Consider the following 26,937-nt stretch of genomic DNA (forward strand, 5'->3'; position numbering starts at 1 on the left):
GACATGCACTGTACAAACAAGGAACAAAAAGGCAGTTCCTTCCATACTTTAAACACATGCTTATTGGAAGTAGTAGCCTGTTTAAAGTTCACTTGAGTAGTTAAGTGTTTTGTTGGGTCAGAGAAGTTCTTGTCTCTTAAACTGAAAGGGCAAGAATAGATTGAGAAAGGGAACAATAGCAGAAAGCACCTGAATTTGTAAGCTGCTTTGAGTAAGTGCCACAGTCTGTTCTCATGTGGAGCACTTTGTAATAACACGGCCTGGGACACTTGCAACCAAGCTTCACGTTTCGTAAAACCAATGGGCAAATTCGTCAAAATAGCTTGGTTCTCATTTAGTATTGGGAGTAATGGACGTGGCAGGAGCTAAGCATGTTGGGAAATCTGTCTTTAAGCTTAACAAAACCTAATACAAATGTACAGTTTTCTAGTGATCCTTATAACAATTCCTACTGGAACAGATTTTAACACACATCTTCTTTAAAAAGGGGAAAAAAACCAAACCAAATCAAAGCAAACCAAACTGCCCCTCCCTGGAAAACATTACTGTTTTTGTTTTTTTGCAATCAAAATATGCTCATTTTGAGCTAGGACATCACAATCCAGAGTTAAAACAGAATAAAGAATAAAACAGTAGAGCTTTTCCATTTTCCAAGCTGAGAGAAAAAGTAAAATGTTAAACCAGAACAGTATAAATAACAGAAATGGGTTACATTTAAAAAATATCTTTCTATTTTAATCATCTCAGGTATTATTTATAACACCTGTAAGACAATAGCTTTTAAAGAATTTATTTCAAATTAGATAGTTTGCCATAAAAATATATGAAGAAAATAGAAAACTTCATTGTAATCAAATTTTTGTTTACCACACACTAAACATAAAAATATGCCCACTTAAACACACCAATTTGCTATTTACTTCACTATAATTTGTTCTTTGTCAAAAAGAAAATTGCTTCAGTTTTAACAGTCTTGCATCTATTCATTCAGTGGTTCTAGTTTTTGCCCATCAAATTTATGTGTAAAAATATGTTCACAATATTTTCAATCAGAGAAAAAAGGTCCAAGGTCACAGCTGGAAGGGGCTGTGTCAGTGCCTTGCATGCAAGCAAGCATACTGATAGCCAATCCTGAAACTCACGCAAAGTCCAAGTATACCAAGGCAAGTGCAATTTCACCATGGGGATAAAACTGTTAAGGCAACTACTGAGTTTCCTCAGTTATCTGTTGAGTTATCTCCAGTAGTGTAACAAGGAGTCATGACAAGAAAGAATATGTATAATGAAGCATGTACAGTGAAGGCCACAGGAACTTCTGCTTGCCTTATCTCACCTGAGCAAAGAAGGGAACATTTGAAATTAAAAGGCCACAAAAACTTAAAAAGCAATGAGGATTTTTTTGGGTTTTTTTAATAGCGCAAACTAATCTGGTATTGACACATGGTATCATCAAGTAAAATAGTTATAGCTGAGAAAAGATCATAGGTGGATTACACTTATATTTTGTGAACTACATTATGTGGTTCAACACAGAGGATAAAAATTACACATGCTATTAGTCCTCAAGCTTCAGCACCTTGTGCAGCATACTGAATTTGAAATAAGTGTCTTCCTCAACATCATGAATTTTATGTTGTACAAATGGACAGAGGTATTTGGGCCTTTTTTTACATTTTTGCATAGAGGCTTTTTAAATAGATGGATTAGTACCATGCACAGAAAACAAGGAATGTGTAATATTTAACCACGGGCTCTGTAAAATTCTTACAGGTTAGCTCATGAACTTCAGATGAGCAAATAGCAAGACCTATTGGTGAAATGATCATGAAATGATGCTTAATTGTATAAAAGGTATGGAGCAACCCATTCAAAGATAACTCTTTGGAAGCCTTGTGTTTTCTTCATTATCTGATGCTGGTGTTTAAAACTAGAGTACCTTTGGTAAAATGTACTAGAGTACCCTTGGTAATGTACTAGAGTACCCTTGGTAAAATGGAATACTTCGCTGTTACTTAAGCTTTGGCATCCTGATCAGGCTGGTTCTTTCTGTTCTTTCTTACTGCCTAACAGGTACAGACATTACACTTTTACTGGTACAAGTGATTGGAAACTGGTCTCTACCTGTAACAGAACAGAAGTTTGGCACACAGACCATTTTAAAAATGGCAAAATGCAGTATAAGCTTTGCCACCCCCACGAAAGGATGAATGTGTGTTCTGTTCACTATTGAGCTAAACTATGATGCTTAGAGAAAATCACATAATGTAGACTGATTCTGCCTTGGACTTTTTGAATGTCAGTACCTTGCCAGGAGGGGGAGCACTGAGAGCACAGGAGAGACCATCAGTTCTGATGCCTGGTGCCACAATGGCTGTTAGTAATTATGGCAAAGGACAGACATTCAAAAAGCTTGAGTGAGCCTGAATTGATTCAAGCTTTGCAGGTAGTCTAACCTGGCTAGGCTGAACCAGTTTGTAACCAGACAGACATTCTCTCTGGACTGAAGTAATTCAGGCACATGTCTGCAGTGGCTCAGGTTAGAAGCTGTGAGGTGCTAGAGCAGCCCTCCCTTCCCTTTCACAGTACTGAGCTGAGGGATGTGGTCAGGCCCTGGCAGGACCTCTGATTAGGGAGGTCTGCATGCACCATCTCAGGCTTTTCCCCGCTGGCTGCTCAAGGGGTGGGAGTGTTGCCAGCTCTAGCCCTACGCTAGCATTTTGAGGCAAGGGGGAAGGAGTGGGGCATGTGGTGCATGCCTCTGTTGATGATACAGAGCTTTTCAGTCTCCCTCCCAGCTTCTTTATACTGTCTACAGCAAATTGCCAGGCAAGCAAGCCAGCAGGGGGATGATAAAAGTGTTTATCACCTCATTGGCAAAACAACAGCCTCTCTCCATTAGTTCAAACTCTTCTTAAACCACTTACTAGCTGACCTGTTGATTAGCTCCAAAACATCCTAAGTGGTCACTGTTCTGTCTGCCTGTCCCAGTGAAATTGGAGAGACATACACAGGCACCTCTCAGCATTAGCTAGCATACCACATGCCCAGGGTCCATGGAGCTTGGGTTTGTACTGTGGGAGATGGAAGGAAGGGAGGAAGGTGGGGATTCCTGCTTAAGCAGTGAGCAGCGAGGTGGGGGGTAGAGCAAAGGGAAGCCATGCAGACCCTGTTGTACCTGTAGTCTCTGCTGGAGCTCCAGCCAGGGAGAAGAGGGGAGGGGCCAGCTCTGCTGTGGAGCAGAGAGCACTGCCAAGCCCAGAGAGCATGCTGGGATGCTGAGGGAGTTTGGTTTAACTAGTTAAACCAGCAAGGGGTCTGGGAAAGATATTACATAAACCCATTTGAGCCAAATCAGTTAAGTCTAATACTATATTCAACCAGGTTTATCTCAAACTGGTTTCAGCCATTTTCAGACTGGTTTATGTGCACTGAACATTCGTTTTGTTATAGGTTTAAACCAGTTTCTGATCACTTAAACTGGTTTATGTGTAATGTATGTTCCTAGCCTATAAGAAGTAATTCCTCTGCCCTTGCATTCCCCCTTCACCTCCCTCCCTGCTGCAGCAGACTCAGTCATTCTGTGGGATAGTATGCACAGTTTAGTCATGTGGAGGTGCTGTGAGGGGATGGGCATGCTCACTTCAGTTCAAGTGAACAAATCTCTGCTGAGCATGTGTGAATGAAGATTTTTTCAGAGGCTTACAACTTGGCCAGGCTTGGGTGTATTTTCATGGCAATAGCAATAAGGACAGCCCTGTCAACCCCACTCCCCTGTCAAACTTCAAATCCAAGTGTAGAGATGCTACAGCTTCTCAATGAAACAGCTGTGACAATTTTGTAAGATAGTCAAAACATGTGTTTCTCTATCTTTCTGGGAAATGACCAAACTTTTTTATTATTAAAAAAATGCCTGAGTCATATACCTTTTATGGAAAATTTCAGACTGGCAGGTTAAAATTTGATAGTTAAGGTATAAGGAACTGAATGCAGGGTCAAAGAATGGACAGTGTTGGCTGTCTTGACTATAGGGACACTTCCTGTGTCTTCTATAATTATGCAGCTCCACTGGTGTTCACAGGCATCTATTCATGTCCTCCAGCCATGAATCCAATAAACCAATCATGGCTTGGAAGTTTAAACCCTGTTTTCTTTTTCAACCAAGCATACTCTTGCTAATGAAGAGAAAACAATGGCAAATCAACTGGTCTGAATCACAATAGAGTAAAATACCATGTGACTACATTTCTGGGTGTTGATTGCATTCAGCGTATGATCACATCTCCCCTGCTCTATTCCAGGTCAGCTGTTTAGCAGATCAATGGGGAATAAATAACAAGTAGAAGGAAGGGTGGAAAAACTTATCGTTTAGGAAATATAAAACAGGACTGAGAAGTGCACTAGAAATCAAAACATAAAAATGATGGTAACTGGTAAGGGGGCAATTAAATTACCAAGGAGGCCTGACTCTCCTGGATTTCTGTAAATTTACCCTTCTAGGCTTCTGGGATGAAGGCAACTGAAAGAACAAGATGAGATTACTCATTCACCATCTAGGTATTTCGCTTCCTTTCTCCACTCACTAGTTCCTAGTTAATATGGATCTTATCCCAAGACATCTCACCTTTACTGTTCAAAATACTTAATACGTTTACTAGCAGCTTCTGTAGAAATTCTGGAGTTTCCCCTCCCTTTAGGAAAATACTGTCTGAACACCTTCTTGAGTCTTATATAGCATTTTCAACAGAATTAAATGCAGCACTTGAATTATATAAAAACATCATCTCCGTGTCACCAAACACAGTGCTGCCGAAAGAATTTTTTTTAAGAAACTGAATCTGAAACCTAGCCAGGTATGCACAATTTTAAAGCTTTTCTCTTATCAAAATTGCTCTGCATTGTATGAAGAATCAGGCCAGCTACAGGTCATTTGCAAGCAGCTTTGAAAAGCTGAGTTTAGAAATGCACTATAGATATACTTCATTTCTCAAAGCCAAAAATAAATAAATACCTCTTGAACAGGTTTAATACAATATTGCCCTCTGTTGGTAAGCCTTTTTATAAAACTGATCTGTAGAATTCTATAATGTATTAGTAGTGTAAGAGTGATGTTACAGCCATGATGGCCCAGGAATTATGCTGAGACAAGGATTTCTTTGGGTGATATCTTTTATTGGACCAACTGCATAGTTGGGTTAGAGTTAGACAAGCTTTTGAATGCAAGACATTTCTCATCAGGTCTTGCATTTGAAAGCTGGTCTAAATTTATCCCATCTATACAGTCCCATAAAAGGTACCACCCTAAAAAATCCTTACGTTTCGTGTAATGTATCAGGGCAGTTTGAATTTGAAATTAGAAGCAAAGCATAGGAGTCAATTTCTGATTTCCAGTGAGACCCAGCGGGGATCTGTATTACAGCAAAATGTTTCTACTTCCTTTGTGCGGATGGGAAAAGGAAGCACAGTTTAATTAGAAACTAGCTCTTCATAGATGTGCTATACATAAAATAACACTATGCAAAACTCACTTCCTAAACACCCTTAAAAATAAAAAGCGTTGGTACATCAGCTATTATTCCTAGGTTAATATATATTTAAATCTCATACCTTGAATATATTTCAGTAGCAGATTGAAATGCTAACAGAAATACCCTCTACACATTTATCCTACAGCATACCACATTCAGGACACGTCTACATGAGATGCTATGTTGCCGCAGCAACAGGCAGTTGGGGGCACATATAGATGCACGCACAGTGTACATTGTACAGAGGCAATCATTAGATCAGCTATCAGGGAAACAATATAAATACTACTCTTCTTCCCTAAATAACACCACTAAGTCTTGCTTCAGTCTCCTCATAATACTGTATCAAAACAAATTAAATCCAAGACATCACAATCCTGTTATATAGTGAATGAAGCCATCATTTTGTTAATACCACTATTTATCCTGTGGCACCTTAACAGAATGCCTCTAGCATGATTTCAACTATTTGAGACTTGGAAGATTTGCATTCATCAAGAAGTGGATCTGGAACCATCACAGCTGAGAGGAAGCTCCTCAGTTGAGTACCTCTAAATAGTATTTTAATGGCAGTATCAATATGATGAATGAAAGGATCTCAGTTCTAATTCTGAACTCATGCTGTAAAGTCCGCATGATCCATTTTCATTAGTCTAGTTTTCCTTCATGTTTTTTGGAAGTAATGTGGGCCAGGACTTAGTGAATGAACTCAAGGCAAGAGCTCCAAAGGGGTATCTCTATCTCTGGAACTCTTACTTTGTGACCTCCACTAAGTCATCTGGTCACTCAGTGTTTCTGTTTGCTCAACAACAGAGCCAGCATAACAGTACTCACCAGCCCTTCCAGGAGTTTTCTGAAGCTTAGCTTGATAATGGCCTATAATGTACTCTCAGATCATTGAGCAAAAATGTGGACAAGTAAGAAGAACGTAGGACTAGAAGAAGCTTCCATAGCCATCTGCTGTAATCACAGGTAACCCCTCACTCAAAGGCCCCCAAAACTGTAACTTCAAACCCTTGCATACAACTACAAGGCAAAATCAGAAAGATCAAGCATACCCTACCACATGCCATAAGATAAAAGCAGGAGAGATGAGGGTGCTCCTAATGCCCTGCCACTGTGATGACAGGAAATCATTGGTTAATTAATGTGTGTGCAGTTTTGGTAAAAACACTCTGAAGTATGCAAGCATGAGACAAGTACAAAGCAACTTAGCACTGTAGCAGTTCCCTTATTTCTTTACTGTCTTGGTCATTTGTTGTTGGAAAAGTTTCTGACCTTTGCACTTAGCATATGCTAAGACTATGAGCCCACTCTATGAAGTCACAAAGATGTCTTACCTTTTGTTGTTCCATCTAGTCCCATGACACACTTCATGGCCCTAACGATTTGCTCTGCAATGGGGGGACACATAGATGTGGCATAAACAGAACTGTGGGAATGAGTTCGTAAAAAGTCCATAAGTTCCTTAAAAAAATAGAAGAGAATTTGAATTAATTTTCAGCAGGTAAAAGAGCAGAACAGCCTACCAACTACAGAGGCAGTGAGAACTACTACAAAGATATCTGACTACGATTTTTTAAAAACTGTCATTAAAAAGTTATGGCGTGAAGAAACACAGGTGACCTTTAGCAAGTGCAGATACTTAAAAACAGAAGGAAGGCAACTTGAGCTGAAAGAAACTATTGACTTCAATCGTGAAATTCTGCATAGAAGAGGGGGAAAAATCATTTAATTCACTAACGGACCAGAGAACAGCTGACTTTAAAATACTATGCTGTGCTACCCTTAGTAGTGATGAATATAATATGCGACAGGAAAACTGTTCAGTTTCCCTTCTCTTGGACTTACCAGAAGAGAAGTAACATTACTAGTTCTATATTCACTATATTCTATGTTTAATCGAGTCCTCTAAGTTTGTCCTTAATATAAGGCTAGAACTTGATTGCAATTATACATCTCAATTACAACATACAACTAACTACAACATATTCTTTAGAGCAGGGGTAGCAAACTCATCTGGGCATGCGGGCTGGATGAGAGCCATTGGGCTGGTCTGCAGGCTAGATTGGAATGCTGCACCAGAGCCAGTGCACTGGGCCAGTTTGACAGGGTGCTGCCTGCAGTGTGCACCTCCATGCACCTAGCCACCCACATGCACTGTGGGTAGAGTGAGCCCCAGAGCAGGGCCTGTGTGTGCTTCACAGGATGCATGGGGCTGGATCAGATGCGCTGCATGTGGTGCCCTGTCAGATTGGCCTTGCACGCTAGCTCCAGAGCAGTGTGGTCCAGACTGGCCCAGGAACCAGCACTCCGGGTAGGTCTGGTAGGGGCATTGCATGCAGTGTGCACCCTGGACTGACAATCTGCATTGCATGCAGCACCCATGGTGCTAGGTGCAGCCCACATGCCAAACTAGCTGCACATGCCCATGTGGCTGGGCATGTGGAGTGGCTGGATGTGGAATAGCTAGAAGTTTGACACCTGGCCTTAAAGCCTCTGAAACATGTCTCTGTATAGAGTGAAAACGAAATTAAGCTGTGATTAGGACAAGGACCGCACCGTTTTGTTCTATGATGGGGTTTCTGGAATAAAAGTTACAGCACACTGTCCCTGAACAAGAGAGCCAGTCTATACTGGAAAGCAAAGTACAAGCTCAGCTACCATTTGACTGAGGTAGTAGAAGTACAAAGCCGTACCTAACAATAAGTATGAAAACATAGCTCCTGGAAAGGAAAGGTGTGAATGACCATCAGGCCATGGCAGTCAGCTCCTTTCAACTTCTAAGTGTGGTACTGATTATCTTTTATAATATAACTTTTCCTTGCTAATTTTACATATAACATTAATGATGATTAGTTAATGTTGTTTCTAAGAGGTTTTGTTCCTTTAAAAAGGGGTCTACATTAATGCAAAGGCAGTACCCACAAAGATTGCTGATGTTGTCTTTTAAATTTGGTGGCTTTGTGGTGTCATGTTTGGCATCTTGCTCAAATCTGACATTTAAATAGCAGCCCCCATTACAACAGGAACAGTTTGTGCTGCCTTGTTGTACTGTTAATGATGTTCATAATTTTGTGGCTTAGATGAGCCCGTAACTTCTGCAATAAAATGGTTATACTACAATTCTAATAGGTGAAAAACAACAAACAAAACAGTTCTTAGCAAATAGAGAAATTTTGACAATTGCTTACACAGGATAAATTCACTTACTTTAAGGCCTAAGGCTTCATACTAAGCCTCTAAACTTAATCTGATTATAAAATTGGCTCTGTCACCTTGAACCACTGCACTCTGGACAACCAATACTAACTTAAGGAGGGCTCTGTAAAAATATGGATTTATGCAAGTGGATCTGACGGCTGATTTTTAGGGCCAGATCTGGTAAAAAAGCCTTTCCTGCTCCCTATCCCAGTTTGAGAACAAGATACAAATGAAAAATTATAAGTTGGAGGCCTCATAGAGGAGAAAGAGGTTTCAGACTTTCTCTTCATGGCAGAATTTTACCAGCTATCCTGATAATTTTTTCCTGTTTGTACTGGCAGAATTGTCCTCCCCCATCTGCGTATTCCTGTTCCAAGTGACATGATTTGTTTGTAAAGCTCTTTCCCAGGCAATATAAGCTGAACCAAAAATAACATGAGTGTCTTCATGGGTTTATATCTGTTTAAATTAAACTATACCCCAAAAATGTTCCTGACATTCTCTCTTTGCACCTGGACATAACCCAAAATGGAGGTAATTTGGCCGGAGAAATTCTTGCAAATTTGGCTAACCATTTCAGAATGAGTTTCGCAACTCTGACTTACTTCAGAGCTGTTAAATGAAAAAACATAAAAAAGCTGTTAGATTTTAGTCAAAGAGGAAGGTGTAGAAAAAAAAGAACAAAATTAGTTTAACTTGGTACTAATTTGCTGTGAACTGCAATAAACACTTCTAAAATAACTTTATTGTACGTGACTAGGAAGGGAACTTTTGGAAGTTAAGGGATCGCGAAAGAATAAATCAACTTGTCCTTTATGTTTTTTTCCTGCTGTCTCCTGAGCTACAGAAAAACGTTTTCAAGCTCAAGAAATTAGAGTTGGCTATTAGCAATTATTAATTTGCTTATTAATATTAAATAACAGAATGAAATGAAGTTGCGTATACTGCAGTAGTCTTAATGCAAACAAAGTCTCCTAGTGCTATCAACTCTGGGTCCCAGAAACAGGAGCTGTGGGAGAGTCTGTGTGTCAGGTGGGTACCAATGTTTACACATATTTGAGCAATAACTCAGAAAAAAGAAAGAAAAAAAGAAAGAGCTTAATGCTACTCTGACTCTGGGTCCTTGTATTCAAGTGAAATAAGATGAGAATATAGCACCCACCTTGGATGGTAGCTATCTAAAAGCGGAAATGATAGGATCAATTGCAGTGTTTTAAAGCAATTCAGTTGGAAACCAAAACCAACAACTTGGGCAAACAGGCTGTTTCCTCTACCAGCTATTTCCTTATCCTCCTACTCTGACTCTGGGTCCTTGTATTCAAATCTAAAACAAGGATGAATGAGGAAAAAACCTTGTCTTGGATTTGAGTAAATATGGTATGTAAAAACAAGACATTCATAGCACAGGGTCTCAGTGGCAAAAAAGAATTCTTCAGTATTCTCCAATAGTAGTTAGTAGTTCATTGGAAGAGCAGGAATGTGTGAAGTATTAAATTAACAAAATAGAGAGACTAGTATAAAAAGAAAAGAAGAAATAGATTTTGTACTAAATAGTAGACCTGTGCGAAGCAGCTAATATTCGCTTGGTGATTCGAATCACTGTCCCAAACTGATTCAGCTGCTGCTGAATCTTTGAATCACCCAGGTCCATCCCCCACCCAATATCCCAGCCCTCACCATGGCTGCCTGCCCCAGCTCCTGGCACTTTGAAAAAAAAAATCCCCAACTCACTGGGTGCTGCCTGGTGGGGGGTGACAGCAGTGATCCCCACTGCTCCCCACTGTCCCACGCTGCATGAGGAGCTCTGCACGAGCCCCCTGACTCATAGTTTCATAGTTGGTAGGGTCGGAAGGGACCTGAGCAGAGCATCAAGTCCGACCCCCTGCCATGGCAGGAAAGAGTACTGGGATCATACGACCCCAGCAAGGTGTTCATTTAGCCTCCTCTTAAAGCCCCCCAGGGTAGGAGCCTGCACCACTTCGCTTGGAAGTTGGTTCCAGACCCTAGCCGCCCTGACAGTGAAGTAGCGCCTCCTGATGTCTGGGCTGAATCTACACTTTGCCAGCTTGTGACCGTTATTCCTGGTCACTCCTGGCAGTGCTCGGGGGAACAGGGACTCCCCCAATACCTGCTGGTCCCCCTCTCACTAGTCTGTAAACAGCCACTAGGTCCCCCCTCAGCCTGCTCTTGTTTTTTGTTTTTGTTTTTCTTCAAGGGCGAGAGCTCATGTGAGCAGGGCAGCCACGGGGAGGGGACACTGGGAGAGCCAGAGGGGGTCAGGAGGCTCGTGGCAGAGCCCCCCAAGCAGCGTGGGGCAGTGAGGGGCAGCAGGGATTGCCCCACTGCTGGGCAACACCCAGTGAGTAGGGGCTTTTTTTTTAAAGCACTGGGAGCTGGGGCAGGTGGGGCAGCCATGGGGGTGGGGCTGGGGAAGCAGGCAGGGGGGCCCTCCTCCCTTCTCCAGCCCCCCCTCCCCTGCCCCATACTTACCAGATCCAAGCCCATCTCCCTGTGGCAGTGAGTGGGGACTGCCTGAATCACTGAAACTCTCTGAATCTTTTCTGAATTGTTTTGGAGAGCTTCAAATCGATTCAGACCCTGATTCGATTTGGATTTGGAGAGCTGGCCACCAAATCAGGCCAAATCTCCTCTGAATTGAATCAGCAGGTGAAGCTTCGCACAGCCCTACTAAATAGATTTTCTGCTGAATTATATAGGGCAGAGCAGAGTACTCTTAACTTATAGTCAATGGGTGTCCCTATCTTTAAATGTTAAAGACAGCATTCTAAGGAGAAATTTAGAATTAAAGACACAATATCATTTGCTGCACTAATTAAAGGAGCTTCTAGACTCTATACTTAACTAGTGGGTATACTTCAGACCATAGTGTAGCTAGAGAAGGAAATGGGATGCCCTCATCCCTTGCTGTCTTTATACATGCGAATCGGCATATATAATTGGTAGAAAGCTAGGAACTGAGAATATACCTGGCTAGATTGGACCAAGTCTCAATAAAATCCAATAATCTATCCCCTATACTAAAGAAAATAAGGTGATTCCTGCCTTATTGTTCTCCACTAATATGTAGTATTATGCCTATGGGCTAGTTACAAGGATAGCTGTGCTTCTGACCTCTCTCTGGTCAGCACAATTGTATCCATTCATGTCTGAATTCATGCCTTCACTTCTTGGGTGAATGCATTTGATTCTAGTTTGGGCCTTAGGCTACAGTATTCTTGTGGAGAGACCGTGCCTACCCAGCAAGTCCAACTGGGTTTGGCATCCACAGTTCTCCCCTTCGGGAGACTGTGGCCAGTGGGTAGACAGCTTTCTTAAAGCAAAGCTTTGGCTATTCTTAACAGTGGGAATACAGTGTAATCTGAGAGCAAAAGCCTTTAAAACAACAAAAGGCCTCCATGTATTCTGTTTCATAGATTTCATAGACATTTGGGTTGGAAGGGACCCCAGAGGATCATTGAGTCCAGCCCCCCGCCCCAGGGGCAGGAAGTCAGCAGGGATCATAGGATCCCAGCAAGATAAGCATCCAAATGTGTTTTGAAGGTGTTCAAAGTGGGTGCTTGAACTGCCTGAGGTGGCAGTCTGTTCCGAACCTTGGGGGCCCAGACGGTAAAGAAGTTCTTTCTTATGTCCAACCTGAACCGGTCACAGTGGAGTTTGTGACCGTTCGATCTTGTCGTCCCTTGGGGGACTCTGGAGAAGAGTCATTCCCCCAGATCCTGATGAGCACCCCTGATAACCTTATAGGTGACCACCAGATCACCCCTGAGCCTGCGCTTTTCCAGGCTGAATAGCCATGGCTCTCAGCCTGTTGTCATAAGGTCTGTTTTCCTGACCTCTGATCATGCGCGTGGCTCTTCTCTGGACTTTCTCAAGCTTCTCCACATTCTTTTTGAATTGTGGAGCCCAAAACTGGATGCAGTACTCCAGCTGTGACCTGACCAAGGCCGAGTACAGTGGGAGAACGACATCCCGGGATCTGCTTGAGAAGCAACTGTGGATGCAAGACAGTGTTGCTTTACTAGCCACAGCATCACATTGAAGGCTCATGTTCCTCTTGTGGTCAATGATGACCCCCAAGTCCATTTCATCTGTAGTGCTAACCAGCGTAGCACTACCAAGCCTATAAGGATGCTGCAGGTTTTTCCTCCCAAGGTGGAGAACCTTGCATTTTTCGGTGTTGAACAGCATCAGGTTCTTGCCCGCCCATTTCATGAGTCTGTCAAGATCTGCCTGGATCACCCTCCTGTCCTCAGGTGTGGATGATTTACCCCACAGTTTGCTGTCATTAGTGAACTTGGCCAGTCCGCTTCCGATATGAATGTCCACATCATTGATGAAGATGTTAAACGGTATAGGTCCTAGGACAGAGCTTTGTGGGAACCCACTGGTCACAGCGCACCAAGACGATTGACTCCCATTGACCATCACCCTCTCAGTCCTATCGCAGAGCCAGTTCCCCAGCCAGCGGATCATGGTGACGTCAAGGCCGCAGTTGTCCAGTTTAGCCAAGCGGTGATCATGGGACATGAGATTGAAGGCTTTTTTAAAGTTGAGGTATATGACGTCGATCTCTTCCCCCTTGTCCAGGTGATAAGTCACCTGGTCATAAAAGGAAATGAGATTGGTCAAGCAAGACCTACCCACAACAAACCCATGCTGGGTATCCCTCAGGATATTGCTTTCAGCTAGTCTGTTAAGGATGGCCTCCTTGATAATCTTTTCCAAGACCTTTCCCAGGATAGAGGTCAGGCTGATGGGTCTGTAGTTTGCCAGATCCGCTTTCCTCCCTTTCTTGAAGACAGGCATGACATTGGCCTTCTTCCAATCATTGGGCATTTCACTGGAGCACAAAGAACTCTCAAAGATCTGTGCCAGGAGCTGAGCTATGATGCTCGCCAGCTCTCTGGGTAGCCTTGGGTGTAACCCATCAGGGCCAGCTGACTTGAAGGTATCCAGCCTGTCAAGGTGTTCCTTCACAAGGTCAGCTTTAATGGAGGGCAAGGAATCTCCCTCGCCCGGGCCTCTCTGACCCATAGTGGGCAGGACCTGATGAAAAACTGATGCAAAGTACCCATTTAGCAAGTTTGCTTTTTCCTGGGTGTCAGTTATCAGTTGTCCCATCTGGTTTAGCAGGGGTCCAACGTTGCTTTTCCTCTGGCTCCCCACATATCTAAAAAATGACTTTTTATTATCCTTGATATTTGCTGGAGTTCCATCACAGCCTTGGCTTTCTTGGTTTGCTCTCTGCAAGTCCGGACTAAAGCAGAGTATTCCTCCTTGGTGGTGGTTCCAGTCCTCCATCCTTTATAGGTCTTCCTTTTAAGACGTTGGAGGTCTGCCAGTTCCCTGGAGAGCCAAGGGGGCTGCTGTGCCCTTTTGCTGCCTTTCCTCTGAGATGGGATGGACTTTGCTTGTGCATCCAGGATTGCTCCCTGTTCTTCTTAGAGTCCTGCTATCCTTTAGTAGAGACTCTGAGAAGGCCTCATTTTCGCAGTCACTTCTAACCTGTGCAGTCCAAGTATTAGGCCCTTGATACACTTTACACTTAAGATGTATTTAACTGGTTAATCACATCTTAAAGCCATATGCTAATGCAATTAATAGTGTGAAAAAACAAGGAATAAATCACAAAGTTATTACACAAAAAATGTGTAATAACTTTGTGGTCATTTTTTATCATGTCATTAATTAACTGTGTGGCCAGGCTGGGGCTCACAGCCATGGAGGGAGAGAAAGGAGAATGGCACCCTGTGCTCCCATGACTTGGAGCCCCATCAGCTGATCCAGGCTTGCAGCTGCAGTTGCACCCTCATGGCTGATAGCCTGATCAGCTGATGGGGCTCCCAGCCACAGGACCCTGGGACCCTGCACTTGCAATAAGGCATAATGTACATGGCAGCAAGCATGATTGTGAGGATTGCACATCAGATCCTGTTGTGACTTTACTTAGTCAGTTTTCCTTCACTGTCTCTCTACCTCCTGCTTGAGGGACTGTGTCCATTTATTCACAAGTTTGGATTCGCTGCCCCTAAATGCCCCCTACAAAACTGTGATGGTGACCTCATTAAGGGCTTAGAAGTAGAACACCAAACAAATGGATTTTGCATTGTCTGTGAGGTGTTGGTGGTTAAGTGGCTGTCTTAAGCCACTGTTTCTCTTTCTGTTTCTTTTTTTCTAACAGCCTGCTAATAAAACTAGACAAATATATTCATATAGTAAATATTAGGTGTGTACTGATAAACTTTTTCTTGGCTGAAACCAATAGCCAATTATTCACCAGGAATATCAGCCAATACTGATCTGATAACTGACTTGCAGTAATGTAGCTGGGCAGCATGGATAGTAGTATCCTGCAGGTAAGTCTGTGGAGGGGAAGGAGCATGGAGTGGGGGCTGATTGAGGCCCCCACGGTGAGGGAGGGTGTGGGACAGGGGCAGGGGCTGGGTCAGGGCAGTGAATGGCACACTGCTGGAGTGGAATGGAGCTGTGGGTGGCTAGTGCACAGTGGGCTTGAGGTTCTTCACCCTGCTGCCTTTGCCTTGGGAGCTGCTGCCTGTCTAGAAGCAGTGGCAGCAGCAAGCTGTGTCTCCAGCTGCTGGATGGGCAGGGGATGAGCATGGCCAGTGTACAGCTCCTGAGGCAGAAGCAGCAGGGCGGAGAGCCATGAGTGCACAGTGGGCAGCCTGCCTCCGACCTTACCCCACTCAGCTCTGCTCCAGTTAAAAGTGACCTGGCACTTAAAAATGGTGGCAGCAGCACTTGAACTAAAGCTCATTAAATGAGTTTTAGTTCAAGTGCCTCCACTGCCATTTTTAAGCGCCAAGATGCTGATCCCATGGACAAGCATCCCATAGCTCCATCCTCCTCCTCCAGGGTCTCATTCACCTGCTCCCCCAGGGTCCCATGGGGGCCTTGATCTGCCCCCCACCCTCCAATTCGCCTTCCCCTCCCCAGACCTACCTGCAGGGTACAGCTCTTCATAGTGCCCAGCTGCATTCCTGGCCGGTGCACGCATGCAGCTGTGTGCACATACGCGGTGTCTGGGGGCCTCAGCCAGAAGGCATATTATACTTATTGGTACGTTATCAGCTACACCAGTCAAAAGAAGCTAAAAGGCGATAACATTAATTTTCCTTTTATTGGTGCTGATCCGATATGGCACCAATATATTGGTACACCTCTAGTAAATATCCCAATAACCACATCCCCTACAGTACTTATAAGTTATTACAGAGCAGTCTTACATCTGCCATATGAAGTGCAGGCAATTCTTTGTCATCTGATGCTCTGAAGCCTAGTATGAGCATATATACACATTAAGGAAAGTAGACTAAATATTTTTACTGTTTCCAATACAGTTTTAATCTGTGTGCGGTTAAGTAACAGGCACCTATATATGTGCTGGAAGTCTGCTGTGATGTGTGCTAATTAGCATGCTCCAGCATCCTCTGCATCATGAGTATTCAGCACCTCTGTGCTTCAAAATGGCGGCGGGGTGCTTTACCAAAATCTCATCCAACCAGCTTTACTAAAGGTGCCCCTGCTTCCATTTTGAAGCGCAAGATACTAAATACATGCAACTCTGTGGGAGTGTTAATTAGAGTGACTCTCAGAGCTGCTCTAATTAACCCTCCACCACCACCCCAGAACAAGTGTAAAGATGCCCCTTGATTGAATCAATGGACAGGTGGTAAATGAAGAAAGCTTAACATTCTCAACTCACCTGGAGCTGAACAATGATATTTTCATATCAGGCATTTTCTTGTATAAACAGCACTCTTAGCTTTGTATCTAACTAAAAAGTAAAAAAATGAGGCTGCATGGTGAACAGAACAGGAAATAGGAATTACTATGACAAAAGGGATGAAATTGCTATTTTTTTTTCTGGACACCGCTGATGATACTTTGAAGCACTTTTAGGATATGTGTATAGAAAACGTGATTTGGGTTTAGCTCTAAAATTTGTCTTATAAGGTTGACAGTGAAGGTTAAATTATCAAAATGATTTTTTTTGATGGGCATCCACATTTCTTAAAACGTCAGGGCTATTCTCTGCTTTTAGTGTTATAAAGCAGGAACAACCTCTACAGTGCTGTAAAGCAGGAACAACCACAACAGCATCAAATGAATTGCCGCAGTTTTGTGCCAGTTCAGCTGCAAGCCACATTTATACCCAGAGCAAACTCACTATAGTTGTTGAGACAGATCCCGAGTGTCATGGCTCCACTAATTCCAATTATAGTATGACAACTCATAGTTTCACAGAAACCAGTGAAATAATGCCATTTCACAACCTCAGGAGATCTGCCCCATTCTTCATATAAAAGTTTAATAGCGTACACAGACAGACACACGCAGCTACATCTACATGTTAACAGAGGCTGGAGTGCAGTCTGTTTGACAACTTCAACCTGAACAGAAGGAACAGAATGGAAAACTACCAAATTGCACAATGGTGCTGCTCATGCTTTCTTTTTACCTTGCTTTTTGCCTTTTTACCATGCTTTCTTTATCCAGTTACAACATGTACAGCTGCACTTGATGTTAATTTTTGTCATCAACAATAAGAAATTTTCTGGATGGCTACTGAGTGCATATTGTTTGCTACTGCAAAACTTCCTTGGCAAGAGAATTTCTCCACCAACCTCAAAAGTGAGAATGAAACATTCCACAAATACTTGGAAATTCTATTATCAAGGGACCCTGTACTTTCAGGATGCTGTTTCTACATATGAAATAAAATAATAAACTCTCTGCATGAAAATCAGAACAGTACAGTATATTTAGCTAGCAATAAAACTTGCTGAAAATCCTTCCTAAAGCAACAAACAGCTACATTAGAAAGAGCCCTGGGCAGCACAAAAGCACTGCTAATAAAACAAATTATATAATGTAAATATGAGGCATAAATAAAAAGGCCAACAATTTTACCCATCCCAACACTGTAGAATATTTGAATATGACCATGTATTATCTTTGAACTTTTAAGGAGTGCTAGCATAAGGCAACTTATAGGGACAGACAGCAATAAACAAAATGGATGTCATGTTTTTTATGTTAAATTAGAACCTTTCGAGTTACCTTCCTGCCAGCTATGTATCCCCCAGCTGCTCCAAAGCTTTTGGTGAATGTACCCATCAATACATCAACGTCATCAGGATCCATTCCAAAATATTCCACAACTCCTCGGCCTGTTGGTCCCACAGCACCGATGCTGTGAGCTTCATCCAAATAGAGGTAGGCTTTGTACTTTTTCTTCAAGGCAACTACTTCTGGCAAGCGCACAATGGAACCTTCCATGCTAGGGAATGAAAGAATTGCTAATGAATAATACCCAGATGCCCTAATATGCTGCTCCCTTTAAATATATGATGGAGTGCAATATAGCCTGCTTAAAGCTCAAAAGAAATATGAAGTCAAATATACACACTGGCTGCTATCCAGACAAATATATAATAATACATTCCAAAATGTAATTCATAGATCTTTGCAACTCTGGGCCATATTTTGGTACCTGCTTAAGTCCTAAGCACCTCTCTGGCTACATTCTCAGGTAATGGGTCCTGGGAGAATCAGCTCTGAGTTGTAGGAGAAGCATAGGGCTAGCAAAGATAAGAGCTCAGGACAGGAACACTTTTTTTCTGCTCTTCAGAATAGCCCCAAGCTAGTTCTCAGGTAGCTGCCATATCTTAGAACAGCCCTGGCCCTTAGAGCTGGTAGAACCTGGGAGGTACAAATGCAACTTCCACCACTGCTTGTCCTCTCTGCTCCTACTTTGTGCCTTTCTGGAGATGTGTCATGTACTATATGACGGGAAAGGATCCTATTATGTGTGTTATGTCCCTCCCACCAATAACTAAAGAAAATTAAATATTCTGTATTCATACATTAGTGGCACATGAAGAGGACCAAAAAGAACACTTGTGGTAGCTACATCAATAGGTTAGGTGGACTTGAAGATTTACACTGTAAGATGAACCCTGAGGAGACAAGTAAGAGCTCCATTTTAATCTGAGGAACATAAATTATCCATATAACTGCAGTAAACACTCTTGATGTCTTGAAAACCTGCGTGAGATGACCGAGGAAGCTTGTCATCAGCTATCTTCACATGTACTCAGTTATCAGCAAAGTGAATTAACTTTGGGCTCTTCCACTACCTGGACTGGGTGGGCTGGGAGGGAGGAGGTTAAAGTGCTAATGCACTGAAGGCCAACCTTTTTGGCAGGCATTTGGCTGCCCCTTCTCCCAGTGCTGTTCTGATTCCCTTCCCCTGTGTGATTTGCTGCTCTGCTTTCTGTTTTCTCCCCTGTGCTCCCTCTCTGATTTGCTGCTTTGCCTCCTGCTCCCTGCCCTATCTGCCTCTGTGTTGCCTGTCCCCTCCCTGATCTGCTGCATGCTACATATAGAGACTGCCTATGCCACTTGTGGCATCCACGCTACAGGTTAGCCACTTTTTGATTGATACGTATTTCCGAGGTATTCTGAGGGTAGGTCCCTGGCTTAGATGTGGCAAAGTAAATACTCTAAGACAGTTCCCTGAAAAAGTTTGTCCCCAGATCAAATATGCAAATAAGTATGTGCTGCCAGCACAGCTTTGCCATGTTATTTATTTTGATATAAAACTATTTTCTGTTGCTCCTATTGAATTTTTCCATTGACAACATGACATTGCATTAAGTAAGTGAGGAAGCAGAAACTGGGAGTGTGACAGAGAGGTAAAGCAGCAGGGAGGCTTTTAGAAAAATCATCAAAAGTTTCCCAATTTCCATCTTTCTCATGATCAGAACTGGCATCCTGGGAAGGCCTTAAGGAAATCTCAGCAATACTTGATATGCCCACTGCTTCCCTATCAATATCAGAGAACACAATAAACTCAATCGATATACTACTTTACGGGGATGTTTCAGCTAAAATGACCATAACTGTACTCATTAAGTATTTTCACATTTAAATTGACATCATCAAATTTATTAGCCCATGCAGAAAAATGGGGGGCAGCTTACATGTCTGTCCAAGTTATTATTTTGGCTTGTTTGGAGACAACACTGCACACAGGATGTTCATCCTCAGAGCTTTATGGGTTACAATCTTAAATTAATAATAGAAAATTTAGCTTCTACTGTATAAATCAGCATGAAATTATACCCAGATCCTTAGTTAAATACCTTCTACTAGTGGCCACAAGGTTTTAAATTCTAAAAGAATGTAACGAGGGTAGTGTAGTCACTTCATATAGACCCTTTCTATGGTGGCCATCATAAAGGGCATTCCAGTTTTCTGCTACTCTGTCCTCTGCTGATACAAAAGCTGAAGCCTTTATGTCCTCCATTTTTCTCTTCAAGAAGAAATATAGACGACATAAAGGGATCAGGTTTTATATCAATAGAGGACAGAGGACAACCGGCCTGTCCTCTACGATGGCCACCCTAACACTTTCACACCTGGAACAGAGGACAGAACCACCAGAAGAGTGAAAGGCCCGCTGATCTCAGAAGGACTCAGAGCATGGGAGGGATCCACAGAATGGATACAATACTGAAGCCTCCGTGAAAGTTTTTCTATGTTGTCCGGCTAACATGCTTCAGTCCTCTAGGGGCTAGAGGTCAGTTCATATCCTATGCTGACTCCTTCCTTGGCCTCTCTGCTGACTTTCAGTGACTGGGGAAGAGGGTCTGTGATGCAGACAACTGTTTGGTTAGAACTGGACTGAGACCAAATTCACTTTGTCTCGGAGCCTCAGAGAAGCCCAAAAGGAAGGCAAAATCCTCTGGTAAGCAGTGATTGAGATTAAACCAGGGATCTTGAGAAGAAACTAAATGTATATATCTCATGTTGGTAGTGTTGTTCTTGCATAACTGCTTGCCTCTTTTGTAGCTCTGGAGGTTTATAAGAAGTGGTCTGATGAAGTCTGAACATTTTTTGTGGGAAGAGATCAGTTTATAAACCACGACCTTTATCCTCTGGCCTCAGAGGTAGGACAGAGCTCCACTGCCCAAAGCAGAATTATAGACATACATGCTTGGAAAGGGAAATCATGTAATCTAATCCTCTGCTCAAGTCAGGATCACCTCTGTCTAAACCATCTTAGAGAAATGGGGAACATGGGGAGAATTCTGGGAAGCAACTGGGCCTCGGGGAGCCAAATCCTGCCTTGAGGAGCAGAGCATACACATGGCCTGTGCAGACCAGCCTGTAGATGATATAGGCCTAGTCCTCCCGTTGTGGTGTGATGGGATGGGGTGAGTGAACCCACAGTCCTGCCTCCTCCTTCTTCCCTTTGCACTGTGTGCTTCAGGGGAAATCAAAGACTATAAAAGCAGAAGCCCTCAGCTAGGCTGCACAAAGGCTGTGGCAATAATTTTGTGTGCCATTCATCCACTGCTGGCTGCTTGCCATAATCAGGCCCCCAAAATAAAATACACTATTAAAAGATGAGGGCCTGTCATCTACATGAGTGAAACAGGAAACAGGCTTTGTCACAGAGCTATGTTACTTCTGCATTATTGCGTCCAGGCCAGCTGAGTTCAGCTCTGTCCTAGCTGAGATCTGCACTGTTCTTTCACCTTACAATTTCTGAAGTGGTTTTCCTCACATGCTATCCTCTCTCTCTTCTTCACAGTCCCATCACAGAGTGAAGCTGTGGCACAAAACTGACCGATTTACAACATTGAACCTATTACAACAGTTCAAAACCTGTTCTGTTTATGCTTGGGATAACTTTTCCTTTACAATACAAGGTGCTAATCCCATTACTGACAATGTTATCTACTCTGCAATGTTATTGAAGTGTTAACCAGGTTATGTAGCCACGGAGCCGTAAACATGTCCCCTGACAAGGTATGGTACAAGGATGTACCGACTACAGAGTTTTGGGCCTAATCCAAATCCTCTCAAGGTCCGTGGATTCTTCCCTTAAACCCTCATGGTCTTTTGATCAGCACTTTGGAAAGGAAAGACCATGGGTTACCTAGTCCTCCTCACCATCTTTGCCAGCTTATTCTCTAGAGGCTGCTGACTTTAAAAATAAATATCTCAGGGAGCTGGCCTTCTAACCGTATAATTGAGTAGAATGGGCAATTATTTTGGGCGGAGGGTCACTTACTGAGTTTTGGCAAGTCATTGAGGGCCACATGACAGGCAACTAGGGGCAGATAAATATTAATTTTCTGAACTTTTTAGGGGCCCCATGGGCCAGACAGAATGGCTTGGTGGGCCGCATCCGGCCTGAGGGCTGCATTTTGCCCACCCCTGAAGTAGAATGAGGCATTTTCCACAGCATCATTCATTGCAGAATGACTGATTTTAATATTTAGCCCACCATTTTCTCTTTCATAATTACATAATACAACTCTGATAGATAATGAAATCTATTACCAGTCCTCTACTCTTTGACGACTTATCCTATGCTCTTCAAACTGCAAATAAATCTTTCCTTATAAGTAAAACCCTCTGGCCCCATTCCTGATCTGATCTTTCACAAGATGCATACTTTATATTCATGTCAATCTCTTACTTCCAAAATATACACAATAAATCTTAGTCTTTGCTTTTAACATTATTTTCTTTGGTAAACTTTGCACATGGTGGTGTTTAGGAGACTTGACACAACTGTCTCTATTTTGTGGTTTACAGCAATAGTTTAAAAAGTCAAATGAAATAACATACGTTGAAACAGCCACTGATTGATTAACCCTTTTTGCTGGTCTGTGGCCAGACACTTAAAACATTGCCTGTTTTCCAATCCCTTGGTCCAATCACATAATAGCAGGAAATAAAAAAAAAGTCCCAATAGATTGCCTAGGGTACTGGCACTGAATCCTCCAAAATTTCAAGTATATGTGCAAATGCCCTGGATGGAATCCAAATGTTCAGAGAGCCACCCGCTGGCTTATATGGAAACATGCTCAAAATCAAATTAAAATGAAAATAGAAAAAAAAAATATGAAAAAATAATCTTTTCGAGCACTCCATGTTGCCCTTTAACCATTGCCCTGGACTTTGGCTCGTCTAACAGGAAAGCAAGTGTTACAAGGGAGCATGCATGTACCAGAAACTGATTGAGAAAGCAGTAACTGGTTGATCTGAACTGAAAATGGTAGATGCCAAGGAAAACATTAGCTAGAATTTAAATAATAGAGATCTGATTTAGCAAGTCAGTTTAATTTGCACCATGGACACTGCCAAAACTTGGTCATGCTTTTTGTACTGGGGACTGAAAGTCATGTGGTCTGTCTGTATTTGGAATTAATATGGAATCCATTTACTCTCAGGCTAATACAAGTTAAAACCCAGCTTTCACTAATAGTTACATTTACCTTTGCTGCATTTTCCTTTTTCAGATGTTAAATACATGCATACATACATAAATGGACACTTTCCTCACTGTTTAATTGACATGTAGCTTGGATCCTTCACAAGTTTAGGGGCAAATTTCTGCTTGCACTTAGGCAGGCTTTGGTTTGGAAACATTTTTTTAACATCCATGTTGGCTAGTAATAGTTCTTTTCAAGTTCTGCCAGATGGTAAGCTTGGGTTCATGCACAATGTAGCGAAGGAGAACTCTTTAACATACCCATACCATAGCCCAAGGGATTGCTTGAATGAAACTGAAAGAAGAATTTGGCTTTTAACTTCAGTCTCACCACGAGAAGACCATGGTGTCATATGTAACAATGTTAAAACAATAATGGAAAGTTTTAAGTTTCTCCTGAATCCACGGAAAAAGTCTCTGTGGAAGAAGTTGCCAAACCAAACTTGCAAATCAAGATGCTTTATTTTGACCAAATAATTTCAATTCTATATACTAGTCATCTTGAAGATCCATTTCTTTAGAAACCCATTAAAAAAGACATTGTATGACCTTAGCAAGAAGGTTCTGGTAATATTTCTCCTCTTCTTCTACACTATGGATACGTCGTTAATGTACCACTGGCAAAACTTGAAAAGAACTAATGCTAGCCAGCATGGGTGCTGGAAAATCATATTGCAAAAACCATAGCTTAAGAAAGGAAGGAATCAGGATGAGAGGAAACAGCTCAAGCAAAGTGTAAAAGGAGGCAATTCTAGTATGTCTTTCCTTACCTTTTCTTTGCATTTAAAATGCTTGTTTGGTTTGTTCGATTTGCTAATCTGTGCAAGCAACAATGACTATGCAGGGCTTCAAGGACAGGTAGATATTGAGTACAGCCAGTAATGCAATAATAAAATACAGTAGCAGTATAATGAGAGTTTTCCCTCAGCCCACGATAGAACTGATTTGCAATCTGAAGTAGGAGCTTTGAGTTCTTTTTTGCTTGCATCATTCAAATACATAAAGCTGATTTAAAAACTAGTTATTGTGTATACCAGCTTCTTTTAAGGTAGTAAAAAGGAGTTAAGTTTTTGTATTAGTTTCTTATTTTATGGCTTTCACTTGAATGGAAATAATCAGTTTTGAGGTGCTACAATGAGATTGAACTTTTTAATGCAATTGGAGTGAGGCACCCTTCTTTTTTGACTGCCTGCTTCAAGAAAGATGTCTAGTGGAGAACAACAAAAATGATTAGAACATGGAAAGCATGGCTTCTGAGGAAAGGCTGAAAGAGCTTGAACTCTTTAGTCTGGAGAAAAGAAAACTGAGGGGGATTTGATCATAGCCTTCAAATACCTGAAGGGCAATTATAAAGAAGATGGAGGTAACCTTTTTTCTGTGGCTGTAGGGAACAGGACAAGGAGCAGTAGCTTCAAACTGCATCAAAGGAAATTTAGACTGGAAATAAGGAGAAACTTTCTGAGTATGAGGGTGGTCAAGCATTGGAAAAGGCTATCCAGAGAAGTTGTGGAATCATTATCCCTGGAAATTTTCAAGAGCAGATTTGACAGATACTTGCCTGGGATGATCCTGCCTTGAGCAGGGAGCTACACTAGATGAACACTTGAGGTCCCTTCAGCCCTATGATCCTATTATCCAATGAATTCATATTGCAAATCCATGGCTGTTGGGTGTTTAATTCCTTTAGTTTGTGGATTTTCTATTTTAAGTGACAGACTTTGATATCTTTCACATTATGGTAATGTTAGACTGATGTAGCTATGATGATCCAGGAATAATGCAGAAGCAAAGAATTTTTGGGTGATATCGTTTACTGGACCAACTGTGTAATTGGGATAGAGTTAGACAAGCCTTTGAATGCAAGACAAGACATTCTTCAAATCTTGCATTTGAAAGCTTGTCTAACTCTATCCCAACTATACAGTTGATCCAATAAAAGATATCACCCCAAAAAATCCCTGCCTCTCGCATAATTCCCTAAGGTACACTGACAATCCTCATCTAAAATACTATGATCTTACAAATTAAAATTTTACATGATATCATTTGCTAAGCAATGAGAAAGATGGCTCATTCTGCTATTGTCCACTTGAAAAATTCTCTTGGAAAAACAACAGGAGATTTAATGAAATTTAAGCTCAGTGTTTTGTAAATGCAAGATTGATTAAGTTGCAGATGCCAAATCAAACTGACATTGTGAGTTTGTGCAACTGTTATGCCTAACCAACATGTCTGTGTCTCAGATTTACTGTCACTTTCCATTATTGTCGACATATGAAACACAGGATTTAAAACTGACTAAATCACAGCAGCTGCAGGTTTTTTTTGTAGGCCATGTGACTGACAGGAGTATTTGTCAGTAAAATGTTGGTGGTCCCCTTAATTTCTGCATGATCAAAAGTCCTTAGAACTTTGCTTTCCTTTGGTTGGGCCAAGCTATGTTTATTTGCAGTTTTGGTCTGTTTATTCTGGCTGAAAGGAGATGTTCGGCCTGGTTTGGATCAGCTGATCTGCTGCTAAACTGTATCAGTTCTGAATGACAGGTGTTTAGATAAGGGCTCATTTGTACTCTGCAGCAGCTGCCACATGATACACCGAAGAGAAAATGCTGATGACCAGGAAGTTATGATAATACACAAACAGTAAAGGCATCATAATAAAAAGGTAGCTAGCAGGATTTATTAAGTATCATAATTTATCGCACTGCTGCCCAAAGTTGGTGCATCTCAGTGATTGGTAAAGTGATCTGTATTGTGTAGTGCTTAATGCTGACTTGCAAACCGTTTTGACATCCTGCAGGATGAGGAATGCTATATAATACAATGCCATGTAACTACAGGGTATCATTAACAGATAATCCTGGACAAACTCCTGAAATTACCTTTATTATGCACTATCTGCTTATATGTGAGCACTAGAACAACTGCTGATAATTCCTTTAATGTCAGTTTATACCCAAGCCCAGGTGCCACTTCATTGGACAGTGACACCAAGTGGAGATGGGTTGGTTTCACCAAGGCTGACTTCTCTCTGTGTGTTTGCATTCTGCTTTCTGCCTATAAAGCTGGCATGCAGAATTCATACAAAAACAAGGCCAATATCTTCTTTTGATGTAGCAGTCTAGAGAGCTGGTCTCTTTAATCACTCTGCAGAAGATCCTCAGCTAGTATAAACTGTCATAGCTCTATTGACTTTAGTGGAGCTATGATAATTTGCACCAGCTGAAGATTTGCCCTTTGTATTTGTATGTCAATCCCCTTTTCCCCAGAGAAATGAGGAGTACAAGCCAATATTCAAAACTACATGTAGGGGACCAGACTGGAGTTGCTTCACTTACACCAAGGCTCAGACTGACCTATGCATTTTTTATATAAAGCATCAAAAGCTGAAACTGTTATTATCTGATTCCCCTTAATAATAAACACCAACAGCTTTAGCAAGGCCACTTAAGATCCTACAATGACATGAGGCAATGAAAAACCCCCCTCTGTATTTCAAAGTCAACCCCGGTTCCTGTTTAATTACATAGGCCTACAAATTACAATGGAGTGTTCATTTCTAAAATGTCTACAGACCTGTAAATGCCCTCTACAAGGATAAGGATTTTTCTCCAGGCTCTGTGGCTTCGAGGCTGCCCATATACTACTGCATCCCTCAGGAGCTTCTCGAGGCTCTGCATATCTTTATTTAAAAAGAAAAGAAAGGAAAGAAGCATTAAACAAAAGGATTTTTAAAAGCAATCATTTACTTTTTCCCTGGCTACTATTTTTTTTCCATAAGAAATTGTTAATGTTTATGAAATGCCTCCTGATTGTAAACTTTCTTTGTAAAAAATCACAGCCTCGATAATAGATTTAAGTTGCCTGAATTTTG

General features: G+C 41.8%; 1 protein-coding gene across 1 annotated transcript in view; it reads right to left on the minus strand.

Moving 5' to 3' along the window:
• The window catches only part of SPTLC3 (serine palmitoyltransferase long chain base subunit 3), a 127,000-nt gene that overhangs the window by 20,930 nt on the left and 79,133 nt on the right, over nucleotides 1-26,937 (minus strand). Inside the window, exons 7-9 of the mRNA XM_090031548.1 lie at nucleotides 26,640-26,745; nucleotides 17,832-18,051; nucleotides 6,866-6,992 (exon numbers count right to left, since the gene is read on the minus strand). Coding sequence (XP_089887674.1) covers nucleotides 6,866-6,992; nucleotides 17,832-18,051; nucleotides 26,640-26,745 — 453 coding nt within the window. The remainder of the gene's footprint in view (nucleotides 1-6,865; nucleotides 6,993-17,831; nucleotides 18,052-26,639; nucleotides 26,746-26,937) is intronic.

The sequence above is a fragment of the Crocodylus siamensis genome, chromosome 1 (assembly GCF_052110815.1).
Source record: "Crocodylus siamensis isolate JL-2025a chromosome 1, ASM5211081v1, whole genome shotgun sequence".
In the NCBI taxonomy this organism is placed as follows: Eukaryota; Metazoa; Chordata; order Crocodylia; family Crocodylidae; genus Crocodylus; species Crocodylus siamensis.